The following is an 18,748-nucleotide window of genomic DNA, read 5'->3' as shown; positions in this document are numbered from 1 at the left end:
GTTTGCCCACCTCTGATCTAGGCACAAGTGACTGTGAGAGGAAGAGCTCACATGTAGCCTGCTAGCTTGAGCTTTTCAATTCTGCATCCGTGCTGCTTGGGTCAGCCCTGTGTGCACATTCACCCTTTACTAGAGACCCTTCAAAGGTGGCTATCTCCTTTTTGCCTGTTGAGAAGGATGATCCGTTGCTTAGGATGCTAGCCTAACACCCAAGAGACCCAGGTTCAATTCCCTGTTGCACCACAGACTTCCTGTGTAACCGTTGTGACTTATTCTCTGTATGCTTCAGTTCCCCATCTGTAAAATGGGGATAATAATACTTTCCAACCTAAAGGATAAATACAATAAGGATTATGAATAAATATAGGCTAAATACATTCAGGATTGTGATGTAATCAGATACTTAATTGATGGGAGACATGTAAAAACCTCAGACAGGCAGAACATAGAAACAAAAACTAAAAAGTCAGTGAAGAATAAATTTAAAAATAGAGAAGACAAGGTTTAAAAAGAGAAGGAAAACTCATCTGAGATCAAGCGGACAGAAGGAGAGAGATGATCGCAAATGCTGGGGTATATCACAGAGGGATTTGGGGCAATGAGTTAGGGGGGAGCTCCAGCCCACCCCACCCAAAATAAATAAATACAAACTGAGAACCAGTGCTTAGTTGGAACAAATGGCCAATGCTGCATTAGAGAGTATTCAGGAATGATGATGTTTGGTTTTTTTATTTCACTATATAGGTTAGCTGAGTCATCTGTGGATCTTAATCTTAAATTGATGTGCTGGCGGTTGGTGCCTACTCTTGACCTGGAGAAAGTTGTGTCTTCTAAGTGTCTGCTGCTAGGAGCTGGTACACTGGGTTGTTGTGTAGCCAGAACCTTAATGGTAAGTACCAGAGTTACTCCTGAAGGTAACTTGCTCTCTCTCGTAAAGTTTACTTTTTTCATCCTTGTGTGCTAAAGAATGGAAGAATACAATGAAATCAACATATGTATGGGATATTTGTGTATCACAGAAATGTTGCAGTTTTATGTTTTGTTTTTTTAATTAAAAACTGCCCAGGTACAAAGTGAAATTTTGTCCTGAATAAAATAACGCATGAGTTCACAAAATCAAATTCAAACCAAAATATCTGAAATAAATAATTGTGCCAGTGAGAGACAGTTCAGTGTGATCAAAAGGAATTTTTCTATAGCAAGCTTCTAAAACTGTAATAACAATCTGCAGTTAAACCTAGAATTTGAAAATGTGAACAAAAGTCCACTTACGCTTTTAATGTTATAGACTCAAAGGGGTTTCTATTACATCCTTTGAACTAAAGTCTTACAGTGTTAAATTAGTTGTTACCAATTACTTGGATTTTTTTATTTGTTTAGGGATGGGGAGTCAGACAGATCACATTTGTGGACAATGCAAAAATCTCCTATTCCAACCCTGTACGGCAGCCTCTATACGAGTTTGAAGACTGTCTTGATGGTGGGAAGCCTAAGGCACTTGCGGCAGCAGATAGACTGCAAAAAATATTCCCAGGAGTGGTAAGTAAAATATTTTGGTGGTTAAATCTCAACATATTAATAAGACAGCTGACTTTAAATAGCTCCATAGTATTCCTTCGGTCTTCTCATGTTAATGCTTAAAGAGAAAAGGGGATCAGGAAACTGAAAGGCAAGGAAACAAAGTATATACTGCAGTCACTGGCAAACTATAGGAGCTATTTTCACATGCACAGAGCAAGGGAATGAAACTTGTGGCAATAAAAATATGTAACAAAATGAGTTCTAAGGGCTCATCTCAGCTGCCTTTCCACAGAGTCGCAGTAAAGAAATGTTCTCCAGTTTCTCTTCTGAGGTGTGTTTTTAATGCGCTCTTAGAAATGGCTGATTTTGGAACAGTTCCACTGAATGCGTTTAAAAGCACTGAGCATTCCACACAATCTTGAGGCTCTTATCCATGTTCCCCTTTTCAGTCACATGTAAATAGTTTGGTGTTTAATTGCTTATGCACTTGAATTTTTCTTTCATTTTGAGACAATTAACACAAATCAAAACCATCTTGGTTATTGCCCTGATCTGTCTCCATTCATTTTCTGATATTTTCTCCTGCCAGACTTTCAAGTAATCATTTTTCTGGTATTAACATCTATTTGCAGTTTGCTATAGAGAGAAGTCTACATTATATTTTCACAAGTGCATCTAAGACCATTGCTGCTGTTCCTTAAATGTCTGGTTTCCAACCTGTTGAAAAGCCAGAGAATTACCACTGGTAGTGTCTGTTAAATTACAGATTGGAAATTACTGGAGTGGGGGTTAAAAAACTAGTGGTATTGTATGTGTTCCATTATCAAGCTTGGGAATTTTAGATAAAATTATAGTTAACAATATAGGCATCAATCCTGAAATGAAATAGCACAGGAGTCTGCTCACATGCAATCAGTGGGACCTTTTATGGCAGTATGGGTCCCTTCATGTGCATCCAATGGCCAGTGGTGCACAGGTTAGTACCATCTTTTCCCTGATCTTTTATGCAGAGTTTGGTAAAAAGTAAAAAAACTGGTAAAAAGTTAGGTGGTAGGAAGACTGGGATAACCTAATACCCGATCTAGAAGGGACTCTCTTACCTGCACATGTTTAATAAGAAAATCTTATTTTAAAATTATTTCCATCATTTAGAAAGTATCAAATTTTTCACCTTTATCTGGTAATAGTGCCTTTGGACTGAAATGACCTAGTGTTCTCGAGATCACCACAAGAGAACATTATTCATTTGGAATGATCAGTAGTGTAATTTCAGATTTGGAATTGTTTCCTTCTATATCTGAAAGTGTTTGTTTTCTTCTTGGCTGGTTTTCTCCCTAACTCTTTTTTTTTTTTTTTTTTTAATAGTAAGTAGCCTTTTTGTCATTGAGTAGTCTGAAATACGTAGTTTTCTATTAGATCAAGCGATGAACTGCTGTTGTTTTTAGACATTTGGGAAAGGTTCAGAAAATGATTTGATATAACAATAGAGAATAGAGTTATAAAGATATAAAAGATGTTGATTTAAAATTGGAGCAGTTACATTTTCCCTACAAGCTTTACTGGAAATATATTCGTAGTCTTCATCCATGCAAACACTTATGTAGATAAGTTTATACACCTGATTGCCTGCATTGAGTTCAGTGGGGCTGTTCATATGTGTAGTTACTTATGTGCATAAGTGTTAGCAGGGTCAGTGTTTGCCCATATGAATAGATGAGACATGGCAACAAATGCTGAAGGTGTCCAAAAGAAATTGACCACTGTAAACTTAGTTTCTAAAGTATTAGAAATAATGATTTGGCAAAATATTTCAGTAAAGTTTGGTTAACATTCCAAAGAAACATCATTTGGGCTTAAATTTTGTATTTCGGCCAGTGTATCTAAGCTAGATGGAACACCACTGGACCAACGGATTTGGATCTTTTTGTTTGTTGATAGCAGAGTTGTTATTAGACATTGGAATTACAGGGTTGGAGTTCACAATAGTCAGTAAGAACAGCTTCTTCTGAAAGCCTCTTCAGAATGGAGGGCTGCGTGATGTTGAATAAATATGGGCATCTTTCCTAATATTTGCAGAAGAATCATGACATTCAAACAGCAAATGCCATTAAAAAGGAAGCATTGGGGGTTGCCAGAATGCATATAATGGAGCGGGGTGGGGGAAGAAAGTGAAATGTAAAGTAATAACATAACACAATTCTACTAGGTGAGGTGAGAGGTTAAGGCAGGAGAGGATCTTGTGTATTACACTGAATATGTATTTTTATGTCTTATTCCTCTCTGTGGAGCATGCATTCAAAACTGTTCACAGGGTTTATTACCTATCTTATTAAAATGTGTTTTTATATATATATTTATATTTTGCAGGTATTATATCTTGTAAATAGTAAAGCTTTTTTTAAAGTGTGAAATAGTATTATCCTGATTTCAGGTGTGAGAGCAAACTTCTGTATATTTTTAATGTCCCCTATTGTCCACATTTGCTTCTATATTATTTTTTAAGATTGATACTGAACAATTATGAGTAGAATTTGGCCCAATAATAGGGGTTACTCGGGTATTCATTTCATGTGGATCCATGTAATTTAAAACATTGTTCTCAAAAGTGACATAGTCTCTTCTCTTCACAAAAGCAGTGTAGTGTCTTCCCTTCCCAACTCCTAAATAGTCTGTAATACTTCATTTATACTTCAGATGTCTGTATTTCTTCTTGGTTTAGCTGCTGCAAGTGATGACTTTTTTCTGAATCCCATAACCATGTGGGCTTTCCAGATATTTTTCTCACCTTGGTCTGTGTCCTTAATATCTTCAGATTGTCAGTGCTCATTATTACTTCAATGAATTCAGCTTCCTGTATGCTTGAAACCATTAACAATTCTGCACACTGTATCCATTGTGGCCTTGTTTAAAGGCCTGTACCCTGTTTGCTCTGATGTCCCACCTGACTTCCATTCTGTTATTAACATGATGTGAGAGAAGGTGGCCTTATGACAAAGATAATTAAGAATATCCTGTTTCTGTAAGGAATATGAGAAGCTGAATTGTGAAAATGTCTGTTAGACTTTGGCATTTTTTTCTTCACTACTCTTTGGTTTTACGCCAGAGACTAAAAAGGCTGGCTCCAAAGGGGTGTCCCTTGTTTTAAGTGTCAATTTAGTATTTTGAAACAGAACACGTGAACATAAGATATTGAGCAGACAGTTGGTGGAGGGGGGATACTTTTAATAAAAGTATTCATGTGTCCCAAGACCAATGGAGGAGCAGGGTAAGAAATGTGCATACGCACAGTGGCTATGCAGATTTCCATAAGAGATCAGCACTCACATCTGGGTCCAGATTTTCAAAAGAGCTCATTACATTGGATAGCAAATTCTTTTGTAGATCTGGCCATGACTGTGACAGTAGAAGCTGCAGAGCACATCTGAATATGTGGGTGTACAAGCAATGTTGGGGGGGGCGCAGTTCTGACACATGACTTATGCTGTCTTGCCTCCTGTTTTCTACAGAATCTTGCTGAAAGGAATTAACTATGGGAAAATATTGCTGTAAATGTATGTTTGAGATAATTAAACTTTACGTTTGACCTTATGTGATGTCCAGCCAAACATGTAATGATTCTTTAATATATGAAGGTTTCAGAGTAGCAGCCGTGTTAGTCTGTATCTGCAAAAAGAAAAGGAGTACTTGTGGCACCTTAGAGACTAACCAATTTATTTGAGCATAAGCTTTCATAGCTCACAAAATGAAACCTGTCAAATAAATTGGTTAGTCTCTAAGGTGCCACAAGTACTCCTTTTTAAAATATATGAATGTATTCAACTCCTTTTCTAATTATTATTAATTTCTCCTGTCCACCTTCATTATTAATAATAAAAATAAGGGTGTTTTAAATATTATTGAAAAGCATAAATTGTGAGACATTGCTCTGTTACAGCTGCTCATACTCTACCCAATTAAGTAGACCTTATAAAGAAGCTTCTTTCCAAATGTTCTGGAAATATGTTTTAATTATTCCAAGGACTACCATACTCAGCTGTACCAGCATATTTCTGTTCTGCTTCTATTTCTTGTTTGTAACACCATCATTATTCATCAAATTCCCTACTGCCACTAAACTATAGTAATAAATTTGGCAATAGATTTGAGATGAGTTACTGAATTATAAGAAATGAAAGCTATGTTTGTATTTTATTTTAACTCTTAGGTTGCCATAGATGTTTACATGCACCCTATTATTATTATTATTTTTTATTTTGTTGTGCAGTACCACCTGAAGCCTCAAGGATCTCTGGTTCCACTGTCAGGCACTAAACAGCTGCAAAGACCTTATGAGCTAAACCTTACCAGCACGCTTTTTGTATGTGGCAAAATGGGAAAATACACAAATATTATACCAAATGAGTCTGTAATAATTCCACAGCACTCATATTAGTACTTTTTAAAATACAACAAAACCAAAACAAACACTTTGCCTGTGAAAGGAAGCACAAATTTGCTTCCATTCAGATCTAACACGTGAGCAAAACGTCTCTTTATATACACACAAGGACTTTCCTGAGTAAATATTTCCCAGTTGTTTGATTTTTGTTTTGTTTGCTGCTTTGATCCCCTCATCCCCCCCCCCCTTCTTTATTCCAGGCAAAAGCAGTGTTTTTAAATGCTATTGTAAACAGTATTAAAGTGCTGCTGCACCACTATAATTAAGCTCATCATGACTTCTGTTTAAAGGTTGACCCAAGTCCTCTTAAAAAATGGCACAATTAGTTGGATTCCTTTGAAATTGTGTGCGCTTCAAGAGGGTGCGGGATAGGATTAGTGACCCAAATATGGGGTTATTTGAGCTAGAGGTTGCAGAAATATAAGCCCCCGCAGCCATTTTTCAGAAAGTTTCTAGGTGTTTGTTTTTGTTTTGCACAGACATTAAGATCAGACTGTTGATGTAACATTGGTCAAAACAATCTCAATTGGTTGAGTTTTAGCCAACGTACTGCATAGCACCACTAAATCTTTGGTGGACCCAGGTTGAAAACAGTATTAAGGAACTTTACAAGTTCTGACACCCAACTGCTTCTCACCAATGGGGTATATCTGTTGGATGATGGTTGGACTATTTTTCTTTCAAACATAAATATTCTGGAACAGAGATCCTGGCTGTGAGTTCTATCATTGGCCCTGCCACAAATTCTACCCTCCAACCATTTTGGAACATTACCAGGAACACCTTTCCACTGAAACTTAGTTGTCCTTTGTTTCAGGCACTGCATGTGAGTTGGGTTATAGAAGAGGGGGAAGTAGCAGCAATAGAGATACTTGTATACCTGATAGTGAAGACTTCAGGGAGATGCATTCCCTGCTTGTGGTGGGGGAGGCCTGGGTATTGTAGTGGAGAGGGAACCAGGTTGGAGGGTAGAATGCAGTGAATGGGTCAGGGCAGGGTTGGGGAGGTTTGTTGAATCAGGGTCCAGCTGTGGCTGGCTCAGTATGCAGATTGTGGGACAGGAGATGTACAACTGCCCTAAGTGACTACTAATTTCTACCAACATATTTCTCATGTTAAAAAAATTGGAAATTTAGTGTCAAAAACTACATTAACACAGTTAAATTTGTTTGGTGGTAAGAGTGAATGGGTTGTAAAAGGAGATAAAGAATTGTACATTTTACCAGTTGGGGCTGGCAGAATAAAGGTATGTGTTTTAATAGGGCATATTTGGGCATTGCTGAAAGAGGGAATGGGCAACCTTAACTGTGAATTTCCTGGTTTTCAGAAGTTTGAATTTTGCTCAACACAACATTCTACAAAGGGATGACATACCCTCAAGTTATGTCAACTCTGTGTTAATGTATTTTTTTTGCTGTTGAATTAATAGTTTAGTTTAATTGTTGTCTTAAGTTTATATTGTATATAAGCCTCTGTCTGTCACAGCTGTATGCCCTCGATCCAATTATAAAATATATGTACAGTGCTAAGGGTGTGAACACTGAGAAATAAAGCGCATCAGAGAGTTGTTACTGAATATGTACAGTGTTGCACGTAGTACAGATGACATAGTACTGCCTGTTCTTAATTTCCAAGAGCCAAAATCTGGTCCTAGTGCACAGCCAAATTGACTGAGGTGTGTGCATGGGATCTTACTATGTAAAGAATACCCCTCAGGTATTCCATGTCAGCTGATGCTTTCTTAGGGCCCTCAGTAGCCTTCATTAATCTTATGCCTTCCCCATTATTCCACCATAGGGGGAATGGACAAACCTGGCCAGCTTCCACCTTGGCCCCAAACCTAACCTGTACAATTTTGAGGCACACGGGTGGTGCAATATCCCTTTCATAGGTCCTGGTAAGTGTCCCTGCCTTGCCATGTAGTGGAACATTATTCGCTCTGCTTCAGTCAAGGAACTTCATATACACAGAGTGGGAGGGGTGGGGGTAGGAAGGGGTCACATTAACAAAAGATTTAAAAAGACATTGGCAAGATAAAAATCAGCTTACTCAACAGCCATTCCTAGTCCAATGTTTGAGCAACATGCCAAGCACATATTCATCGGTTTACTGTAAATTGTCCTGGTGCTTTATCAAAATTCCTGTTCAGGCACATAAATACTTGTGAATAAATAGATTAGGTATCCAGGATTTTATATCAGTGAGGAAATAGCCAATACTGTCTTTGAGTGTTCAAAAGCCTGGACAATAATTTTAGGTTACTCTCTCCCTGTCTCTCCCCCAGTCATTGTTTCACTGCTGTGGGGAAGCTGGGGCTGGAAAGTACATGCTGGTGCCATTGAAAAGGGAAGTATTGCCAGAATTACTTGTAATTTACATAGTTTTTAGAGAGGCATTTCTTCCTTCTGTTGTTGTGCAACATTTCTATAGTTTAAACTTACTAGTTGAGGTTTTCAAAGCCAGATAGAGAATTGAGACAAAGATGGTAAAATCCTGGTACCATTGAAGCTCTGGAAAAACACTGATTTCAGTGCCATCAGGATTTCACAGATTGCTCCTCCCATTAATTTTAGTGGGATTGAGTATCTATCCAATTTTCCTATCTGGCTTTAAAACTCTCAGCCACTGTTTCAACCTTTATGTCTCTCGTACTCATTAATTTTACATCCTGTCTCACTGAGAAGCAGAGTAACAATTTCGTACAAACTACAAATAAAACAGAAACCTTTGAAAAAGAGCTTGAGGTTTTTTTTTAAAAGAATATGTTCGATACTAATTATAGTGATCCGTTTAACTGTAAAGTAGGAGAGAGATTGATTAGTGGAATAGCAGGATTGATGGACTTTTGCCCTTTTGACAGATGTATGGTATGCATTGAGTCATTCAAATCATTCATTGACTGCTTTCCTATAGCCATGAAGGCTATTATTGGCCTATAGCATATAATTTTTATGTAATACCCTTCCCTGGACTAATCAAACATCAAATGCATATGTTTTCAGAATTCTGTCTCCAGTAAAAACATATTTGATAGAGAAAAAGTTCAGAGTTTCATTTAACAGACTGGTTAGGTTAATGCAGAAATCCTGCTTTATATCTTTTTTTTCCAAAGGGTTTCACCTGTGACACTATCCTGTAGCTTAGATTTTATTTGTGGTCCACATCAGAAGTAAGCATTTATTTTGGTGATGAGGGGGAATATGAATTGTGTGAGGCAGGGAATTAGAAATGCTACTAAAATGACAATGTTCCTGAAAAATTAATCCTAGCCTTCAAAAGAGGTGGTGGCTGTGCCAGAAATTATTTTTGATTAAGATTAGCTTTCTGTTTTTAAGAATATGATAGTTGAAACTAGATATAAAAATTTGATCAGCTGTGAAGAAAAGTATTGGAAACTCCAGCATACATTACTCATTTTTATAATAGTGCACATATTAACAAAAGGCCAAATAACATGTAATGCAATACAATATTCTGATGTTTGTTTCATGTCCTGTTTCATTTGTACAGCTTGGGATAATTGTTCAGCTTTTAAAACTCACTTTTTGACACCTCAATAAACAATCAGTGAGCAGAGCTGGCCTTTTTTTTTTTTTTTTTTTTTTTTTTTTTGTGGTGGGAAACAGTTTTCACCCCAATCACATTGTATGCACAGAGGCAGCCTGAAGTTTTGGAGTTTTGGGGAGGGTTGGTGATGCAATTTTTGGAGATACAAACCAAAATATCTCATTCTTCCTGGAGAAAAGTATGTGTGTGACATCTTAAAGACCCTTCCTATCTGTTCATCCCAGCCTTCTGCTACAGAACTGGATTCCAGCTACTTGTGCTGAGGTCTGAGCACAGATGTTAAGATTTTAAAATAAATGTTGCAAGGGATAATTATTTAAATAAGATGAAAGTCTGTGGATACACTAGACATGCACATGCTTACGATCACCACCCTAATACTAGAGAGTTTTTGTGCATTGTGGTGGATTTGAGCATTTTACAGCTATTAACTACTGAATCATCACAACTTTTAGTGAGTTACCTATTATCACACCTATTTTGCAGATGGGAAAGTAATGGCAGAAAGGGTCAGTGCCTGATTTCCAGAGAGGCAGAGCACCCGAATCTCCCATTGACTTCAACTTGAGTTAGGGGCACTTCTACAAGTTAATTCCTAGGTACCTTCGTTGATTCCTTGTCAAAGCTGTGATTAGCATGCAGACATCTCTTATCCTTGTGCTTAGTCCACTACACCATTTTGCTTTCAACTCCATTGAGTTTCCTGAGAGAGATCCTGCAGGGGCCGCAGTGCTATCAGCAGCCCTTCCATGGCTATGTATGGATATGGGTTCTGTCCAGGTATATCGAAGGACTCGAAGCCATGGTTTTCATACCCAAATGGTTTGCTTCACTTCACATGTTCAAGGAGATCTTCAAGAAAAGAAAAATTAAAAATTCACCACCTTAAAAACAAAACAAAAAAAAAATTCTTTAAGATTCTCCTTTACCTGGTGAGGTTCCCCTCAATTGGGGAGGGGGAAGGAGAAGGAACCACAGCTACAGACTTTGTCACTTCTAGATTTTTGGCAGTACCATTTTCTTATTTTAAAGTGATATTGTTTTAAAAGCTAGCATGGGTATGGAGATACTATGTATATAATTTTTATTAATTATGTATATTATGGTTGTGCCTGTGGGCCAACCAAGAGTGGGGTCCCATTGTGCTAGGCACTGTACAAACGGAATAATAGACAGTCCTTGCCCACAGCACACACAAGGAGAGTAAACAACATGATGGAGACAAAAATTGTGTGAGTTCTGAGGTTTTTTGGGGGAAAGTGGGCTTTGTGCAGGGGGATCAGCTAAATGGAAAGAAAATGGAAGGGGAGTGAAGGGGGCTGGGCAGGGAACAAGAGGGTAGGAAGGGCAGGTGTTATGTCAAGCGGAGGCGAAGAGACTGTGAGGGCAGGGGATAGGGAACAGTCAATCATCACAGGGTAGAGAAAGTCAGAACTTCCTACAGTCATGACTGGAACATCCAAAGGTGAAAGAGGTCCCTGCGTTAGCTGATTCTGCTCCTGTTGGAGTCTTTGGCTGTCTGTTCTTTACACTTTTCCCCATAAGCTCACATGGTGGAGGAGGAAGAAAGGGCACCTTGTGGGGCAGAGTTGGGGGTGAGTCTCCTGTACAGTTTTATATTACTCTGTGTATTTACTGGAATGTTTCATGAATGTGCTAGAATTTGAAGGCACTGTGTTTGAATTCAGTCAATTCATGTTTGCTTTTTCACATGACAGCAGCTTGGTCAGACAGGGCAATGAAGGTGGCACTCATTTCTGTAAAATACTGTGTATACAGGGTTACACCCAAATTTTGTATGTGTGGATGAGACTTTAATATGCTGCTCCACTATTTGTCATCTTATTTTATTCTCATTCTGTATTTTTATATAACTCTTGTTCTTCTTTTAATAATTTTTCTCTGCATTTGTAAAATTTTAAATGCTGTCAAATGGACTTTTGTTTTTCTGTATAATTAGACTTGAAAGGATTAGATTTTAATCAGTAAATGTCAGCAAACAATTTCACCGTACACACACAAACTGATGAAAAAATATTTCCGTTGATGATTGAAATTTACAGATAGGCAATGTCATAAATATAAAGGGAAGGGTAATCACCTTTCTATATACAGTGCTATAAAATCCCTCCTGGCCAGAGGCAAAACCCTTTCACCTGTAAAGGGTTAAGAAGCTAAGGTAACCTCGCTGGCACCTGACCCAAAATGACCAATGAGGGGACAAGATACTTTCAAATCTGGAGGGGTGTGGGGAGAACAATGGGTTTTGTCTGTCTGTGTGATGCTTTTGCCGGGAACAGATCAGGAATGCAGCCTTCCAACTCCTGTTAAGTTAGTAAGTAATCTAGCTAGAAAATGCGTTAGCTTATTTTACCAGCCATTAAACAAAAGGAAATCTATGTCTTTTTGTAACTTAAGGTTTTGCCTAGAGGGATTCTCTGTGTTTTGAATCTGATTACCCTGTAAGGTATTTACCATTCTGATTTTACAGAGGTGATTCTTTTATCTTTCCTTTAATTAAAATTCTTCTTTTAAGAACCTGATTGCTTTTTCTTTGTTCTTAAGATCCAAGGGTTTGGGTCTGTGGTCACCTGTACCAATTGGTGAGGATGATTATTAAGCCTTCCCCAGGAAAGGGGGTGTAGGGCTTGTGGGGGATATTTGGGGGAAGACGTCTCCAAGTGGGCTCTTTCCCTGTTCTTTGTTTAAAATGCTTGGTGGTGGCAGCATATGGTTCAAGGACAAGGCAAAGTTTGTGCCTTGGGGAAGTTTTTAACCTAAGCTGGTAAGAATAAGCTTAGGGGGTCTTTCATGCAGGTCCCCACATCTGTACCCTAGAGTTCACAGTGGAGAAGGAACCTTGACAGGCAAAGTAAGAAAAATGCTTCTTGAGAACTTACTAGTTTGATTTAAGAACACTTACTTTGTATATTTTGACCTGTGATGGTGACTATTTTTGTTTTAATGATTATAAACCTTGAACTTCTTGAATCTCAACATATGCTGTTAAATAATTCTGACCCCGTCCCCATAATTTCCATCTACTGTTAATGTAAATAGATAATCAAAAACAATGCTTAAAAACAAACATTGATATTTTCCATAGAAATTATATAAAAAAATTTGAAATCTGTCAAGCCAATATTTAAATATATGCTCTGCACCAAACTGAACACTTAGTTATTGCAATAGAAGTGAACATTGAGGTGCACCATCTACTGGTAAGTGAACTCAGCTACATTACCACCATCACTTAAAAGCACAGTTTTAAAAAAGAACATGTGTTTTAATAATCTTTTACACAGTCCCCAAATTTCAGTACTTCATGTACATGTGTATACTTACACACTAAACTTTACACAAAATGTGAGGTGTATGGGTATATACACACACGTATTTATAATGTGTTATCATAGAAATTATAACCTACATTAACTTTGTATTTTGTCATGCCTGCCGTTAATCTTGTGGACTGTGTAATATTTCATTTGGACAGGAAAAATAATAGACAAAGGGTGATCTTCAGCTAAAAATTCACTTCCCAAATACCACCAGCATCCTGCTGAAACAAAGCATTCATGTGTAAATGAGTGTCTCATAGAAGCCTTTAATTTTGCAGGATTTCTTAGATGAGTAGGAGACATTTTGTGCTAGTTAATTCACAACTTTTTTTATTTTAAAAAAAGACAAGTGCAAAATGTTCTTAGTTATTTCCCATTTTATTTTTCAGATTAGAATATTAAAATCTATTCAATAATTATGGAAATCATCCATCCATAAAGACTCTGATTTGCATTATCCTTACGAGTGCGCATACATTTGAGGCCTGTGATACATTTGATACGTTATCTGTATTATGGGCAAAAATATAAAAATGACAGTGATATTAATAGGTTTAAGAAGGACTGTTTGATGCAATTTAAATAGCCATTCTTTTCAAAGACTTAAAAGATGAATAGCCAGCGTGCTTGAAATTCCATTATACCAGGAAGCAAGTGATTTGACTTTTTTGGGGGGCTATGTCAATGAAAAAAACTTTAGGTTCTGATCAGGGAAAAAGAAATTTCCCTGGATCCTGCTTTCGCACATGGCCAAATTATTTTAAACTAATGGAGCTGAGTCAGAGGATTCAGTGTTGGTCAGAATTGCAAGTGTCTCCTGGAATGGAAACTTCATTCAAACTAGTCTCTTCACTTATTCTTCTCCAAAAGTTGTACACCCAGTTCTATAGGGAGGAAAAATTAGTCTTCCTCAGTCATGTATCATTTTGTAATGAAGACTTAAGTAATATCTGGATCAAACCTCCCTGAAGCTGCTGTTCTGCAGCAAGTGCCTTTACATAGAATTCCCCTTAACAATGTGTGTTCATTTTTTTATGACAGGTTTCAGAGTAACAGCCGTGTTAGTCTGTATTCGCAAAAAGAAAAGGAGTACAAAAAGAAAAAGATGCATCCGATGAAGTGAGCTGTAGCTCACGAAAGCTTATGCTCAAATAAATTGGTTAGTCTCTAAGGTGCCACAAGTACTCCATTTTTTTATGGGTATTTTGTTATATAGTCTTGAATTCTGCACTAGTCTATGCTAAAGCCTCCTGTTGTTTTTGTGCCTCTCCCTGCATACACACATGCTTGTTTGCTTCATCAGTTGTTATGTCTTGCCTTTAAACTGTAAGCTCTTTGGGGCAGGGACTGACATTTACTATATGTTTATACAGGGACTAGCACACTAAGACCCTGACCTGGTTGACTCCTCTAAGGCTGTGTCTGCGCTATGAGCTAGGGATGCGATTTCGCTGCTCATGTTCTCATCAGGCTGCTTAAGTATAAATAGCAGGGTAGCCACAGTAGCCCAGGTAATAGAAAATTCAAACCTGCTTGAAACTGGTGAACTAATAGCTGCATTGCTATTTATACTATCACTAGCTTGATGAGAACTAGTGCAAATATCTGTACAGGAGCAGGGGAATCCCATCGTTAGCACGTAGTGTAGACATAGCCTAAGTTGTACTGTAATATATATGGACGGTCTTTTTCTATCTGATAGCAGATGTTTTACACCTTACCAGACAAGCAATGTGGTTCAAATGACCCTTCCTCCATGTATGTCCTTTTTGAACTCTCTAATGTATGTTCAGTTGAGTTCACCTTTTTCAAATATGGACATGGAGGAGACATGTTGTACGGTTCTGCTGCAGGATGAGGCTGCTCTCAGCAGCTCCGAAGTGGAAGCCTGCAAAGCATCTGACAATAGGAGCTATGAGTCTCAGAAGTGATTTCCTTCTATATCAAGTTAATATGTGGCCGTTCAAATTATACAAGTATCACTGAAGACTGAAGAATTTTATATTTTATAGAATTTGAAACAACAAAAGTTCAGTGTATGATGCTTCCCATCTGTCTAACGGCAATTGGGTAAAGATTCAATCTCCAGATAAAACCTAATAGAGGTCTTATTGTTCACTTTGTGTAAAGTAACTGGGGAGCTGATCTAAGACAAAAGCTATATGTGAATAAAATTAATTGCTCTAGTAGGTCAAATTTGGAGGTTTTAAAGATACTTGTAAGGCATAAATAAAATGGTGCAGTCTTCTTAATCTTTACATTTAAGAAATGATGAGGCAAGACAGTCCGTGCAAAAACTTGGTACAAAAGTCAGTAGTACGGAATTTGATCTTCCAAGAGATACTAGGCTTAAGAATGGTTTTTATGAGGTGCAGCAGTTGCTAATGAATTTGCTGAAGGTTTAAGGCATTTCTGTTGGTGCCAGAAAAAAGTATTTAAATCAATAATTTACAGAAAGATGATGTGGGGTTTCAGAATAATTTGTAGAGGCAGGGTTCTGCAGCTAATATTGTACAGAATGATTTCCAATTTTGGCCTGAATAGTACAGTGGAGTTGTTCTAATAAAAGAAGAAAAATAGTGTAGTTGGTGAAGAATAATCAGCACAGTCTTTTTTTGAAAAATGCTCAAAATAGTGACTGCTTTAAAATGTTCACATTGTTTACTAATCACTAACTGTGTTCAGCACTGTTCAAAAACTAATATCAACAGTCCCTGCCTTGATGATGGATTTATAATTGAAGGGTCCTATTTTGTAAACACATAGGCATATGAGTAACTTCATTCATTCTGTTGACATGCTGCGGGACTACTCAGGTGCGTGGTTGTAGGATCAGGTCCTTAAAGACATCAGGGCCATAACATATGGTTGAAACGTAGCATTGAGGTTTGTCCAAAATAGAGTTGCATACAGTCCAATCAACGCTTCAACGGTGAGATACCCAAATATTTTTGCTTAGTATCTCTGTCCCTGTAAAAACAGGGCCACTGCAAAAGTGATTATTCTGTCTTGTAATTCTTGATTGTCCAGACTAGTCAAATGGAACGTGATCTTCTGAAAATCTGGTTGAAAAACGTTGGTTAAGTGGGCTAGATCCTTATAGTTACACAATAAATGGAACTATGCTGATTTGTGCAGACTGTTCTCTTCTATATAGGTTTTAGGGCTGTCAGGCAATTAAAAAAATAATTGGGATTAATCTCACAAATAAAAAAAATTAATCACTATTACTTGAGCGAGTAAAAAAATGATAGAATACCATTTATTTTAAATATTTTTAATGTTTACTACATTTTCAAATATATTTTCAATTACGATACAGAATACAAGTGTACAGTGCTCTCTTTATATTTTTGATTACAAATATTTGCACTGTAAAAACAAATTGTATTTTTCAGTTCACCTCATACAAGTACTATAGTGCAATCTCTTTATCATGAAAGTTGAACTTACAAATGTAGACTAATGTAAAAAAAACAAACCTGCATTCAAAAATAAAATGTAAAACTTTAGAGCCTATAAGTCCACTCAGTCCTACTTCTTGGTCAGCCAATCACTCAGACAAATAAAGTTCATTAAAATTTGCAGGAGATAATGCTGCCTGCTGCTTGTTTACAGTGTCAACTGAAAGTGAGAACAGGCGATCGCATGGCACTGTTGTAGCTGGCGTTGTAAGATATTTACGTGACAGATGTGCTAAAGGTTCATATGTCCCTTCATGCTTCAATCACATTCCAGAGGACATGCTTCCATTAATTTTTTTAATCACGATTAATTTTTTTGGGTTAATCGCGTGAGTTAACTGTGATTTAATTGACAGCACTAATAGGTTTTTATACTGCTTTCATTACCATAGTATGTGAGCCCGTTTTAAGTAGTGCATTAAACATTGTGACTATATATCTGTTGCATCGTGTTTTTTCTCTTGTCCTCCCTCCAGGGAAGAAGCAGTATGTGTTGTTTTGGCAGGGTATTAGGTTTGTGTTTTTGTTTTGTTTTGAAGTATACACGTTGCTGTGTATTTATATTTTAAAAGGCAAGGTTAAAGAAATGCGGGTCAAAGAAAACTGAAAATCTGACTCAACATGGTTACCATGTATGTGTATAATCTTAAAGACAAATTTAGCTTGGTGTAACTCCACTGAAATCATTGGAGGTATATCGGAGATTAATGTATACCATAATCCTTGTCTAATTTTTGAGTTTTTATTCTTAAAAATATTTAATCTAAAACTTACTAAGCCAAGCAGAAATTAGTCTTCGTGGTACGTTGTACTCAGGTGACGGAATGCTGGAGGTGCTGCACTGAAGCTATGTTTACTTACGTATGGTTGCAAATGATTTAAAATCAGTTATTTTGGTGACACAGTTTTCAGCAGTCCTCAGTTTCCTGTAGTACTCTATTTCATTCCCCAGTATGATTTCTGGCTATTCATTCTAGCTGTTTTTTCCTTACATCTGAGAAATGTGGACTTTATCAAAGGCTGACTGCTCATAAGGACTACAGTAGTACCCAATTAACTCTTGTCTTGATCTTGACTGTTCCTACAATAATTTAGTGGCTAAGGGCATGAATAATTTGGCTGTTCTGTGAATAATATCCCTTCAGGTCTGTTTAATACATTGTTCTGAAGTGTCCATTTCCTATGTGTTTTCCCCTAGAATGCAGAAGGATTTAACATGAGCATCCCCATGCCAGGTCACCCCGTAAATTTTTCTGAAGTCACCATGGAACAGGCTCGAAAGGATGTGGCTCATCTTGAACGTCTCATTGATGCTCATGATATTATTTTCCTGTTAATGGACACTAGGGAAAGTCGCTGGCTTCCTGCTGTCGTTGCAGCCAGCAAGAGGAAGGTCAGTAAATATGCCTTGTTAATATTCCTGTAGTCATTCTGCAACTCTTACTTAATGACTTGCCATGTATGGTCAAAAGTACTTGACAGGAACGTGCAATCGCTGACCAATCGGCCGGAATTACATCATGCCATTGTAAGAGTTTTTGCACTAGGCATTTTATCAGTAGACTCAAAGACAAAGGTGCGTGATGAGGAGAAATGGCAACTTGTATGTTATGAAGGAAGACTGAAAGAACGATGATGAGAGTGGAAAATGATACAGGATGTCAAAATGTTGACAGTTGCAAACTGTCTTTCCAAAGTAGACTTGTAACTTTTGAGACCTGAAGACAAACTATACATGCAAAAAAAAAAAGTATGGATTAGCCAACATTTCAAAATCCAAAAAGCCAACCAACAACTTTGGATACTTCTCTGTAAACGCACCCAGCAATATACAATATCTGGGCTGATCATATCTGTCCAAGGTATTTATGTGGCCAGCATTAGCATAACATCTGAGTGCCTTACTATTTGTAATGTAATTATCTTCACAGTCTCTGGTAAGGAAGTATTATCCCCATTTTACACATGGGAAAGTGAGGTCCAGAGAAAGTAAATGGCTTTTCCAAGGTCACACAGGCAGTCTGGGGAGGAGCAGGGAATTGAACCTGAGTCTTCTGAATGTCAGGCTAGTGTCACAACCACTGGAGGATCTTTCTTCCCTTGAAGGCAGTGGCGCTACATGTGTAAGTGTTTCCAGGATCAGGCTCTGAGACAGTCACTCTGTACGCGTTAGTTCTTTTACAGTCAGTTTACCTGCATCAGATTACAACATACAACGGAATCAGTGAATATGAACAAGTTTACCCATAACTGCATGCTTTTAGGAATCTGTTCCTGAGTGTGATTCTTACTAGAATGTAATAAAAATTGAAATTGAGAATAGGAAAGAACACACTCTTTTTTAGGTTAAGTGAGAATTAACCGCCTCTCTGTTACTCATGGCCCTTTACCTTTCTATTAGTCGTGCTCTCGAGTGT

The 18,748-nt window shown here is 37.5% G+C and overlaps 1 protein-coding gene across 6 annotated transcripts in view; it reads left to right on the top strand.

Annotated features, from left to right (window-relative positions):
- The window catches only part of ATG7 (autophagy related 7), a 263,868-nt gene that overhangs the window by 29,565 nt on the left and 215,555 nt on the right, over positions 1-18,748 (top strand). For 5 of the 6 annotated variants that reach the window (XM_077822265.1, XM_077822266.1, XM_077822264.1 and 2 more), the window contains exons 11-13: positions 745-889; positions 1,381-1,539; positions 17,530-17,724. In XM_077822265.1, the coding sequence (XP_077678391.1) occupies positions 745-889; positions 1,381-1,539; positions 17,530-17,724 (499 nt within the window). The remainder of the gene's footprint in view (positions 1-744; positions 890-1,380; positions 1,540-17,529; positions 17,725-18,748) is intronic. The other variant, XM_077822270.1, reaches the window with a different exon arrangement.

This window comes from Eretmochelys imbricata, chromosome 7 (genome assembly GCF_965152235.1).
Source record: "Eretmochelys imbricata isolate rEreImb1 chromosome 7, rEreImb1.hap1, whole genome shotgun sequence".
NCBI lineage: Eukaryota > Metazoa > Chordata > Testudines > Cheloniidae > Eretmochelys > Eretmochelys imbricata.
This window is presented reverse-complemented; position numbering and strand designations above follow the sequence as displayed.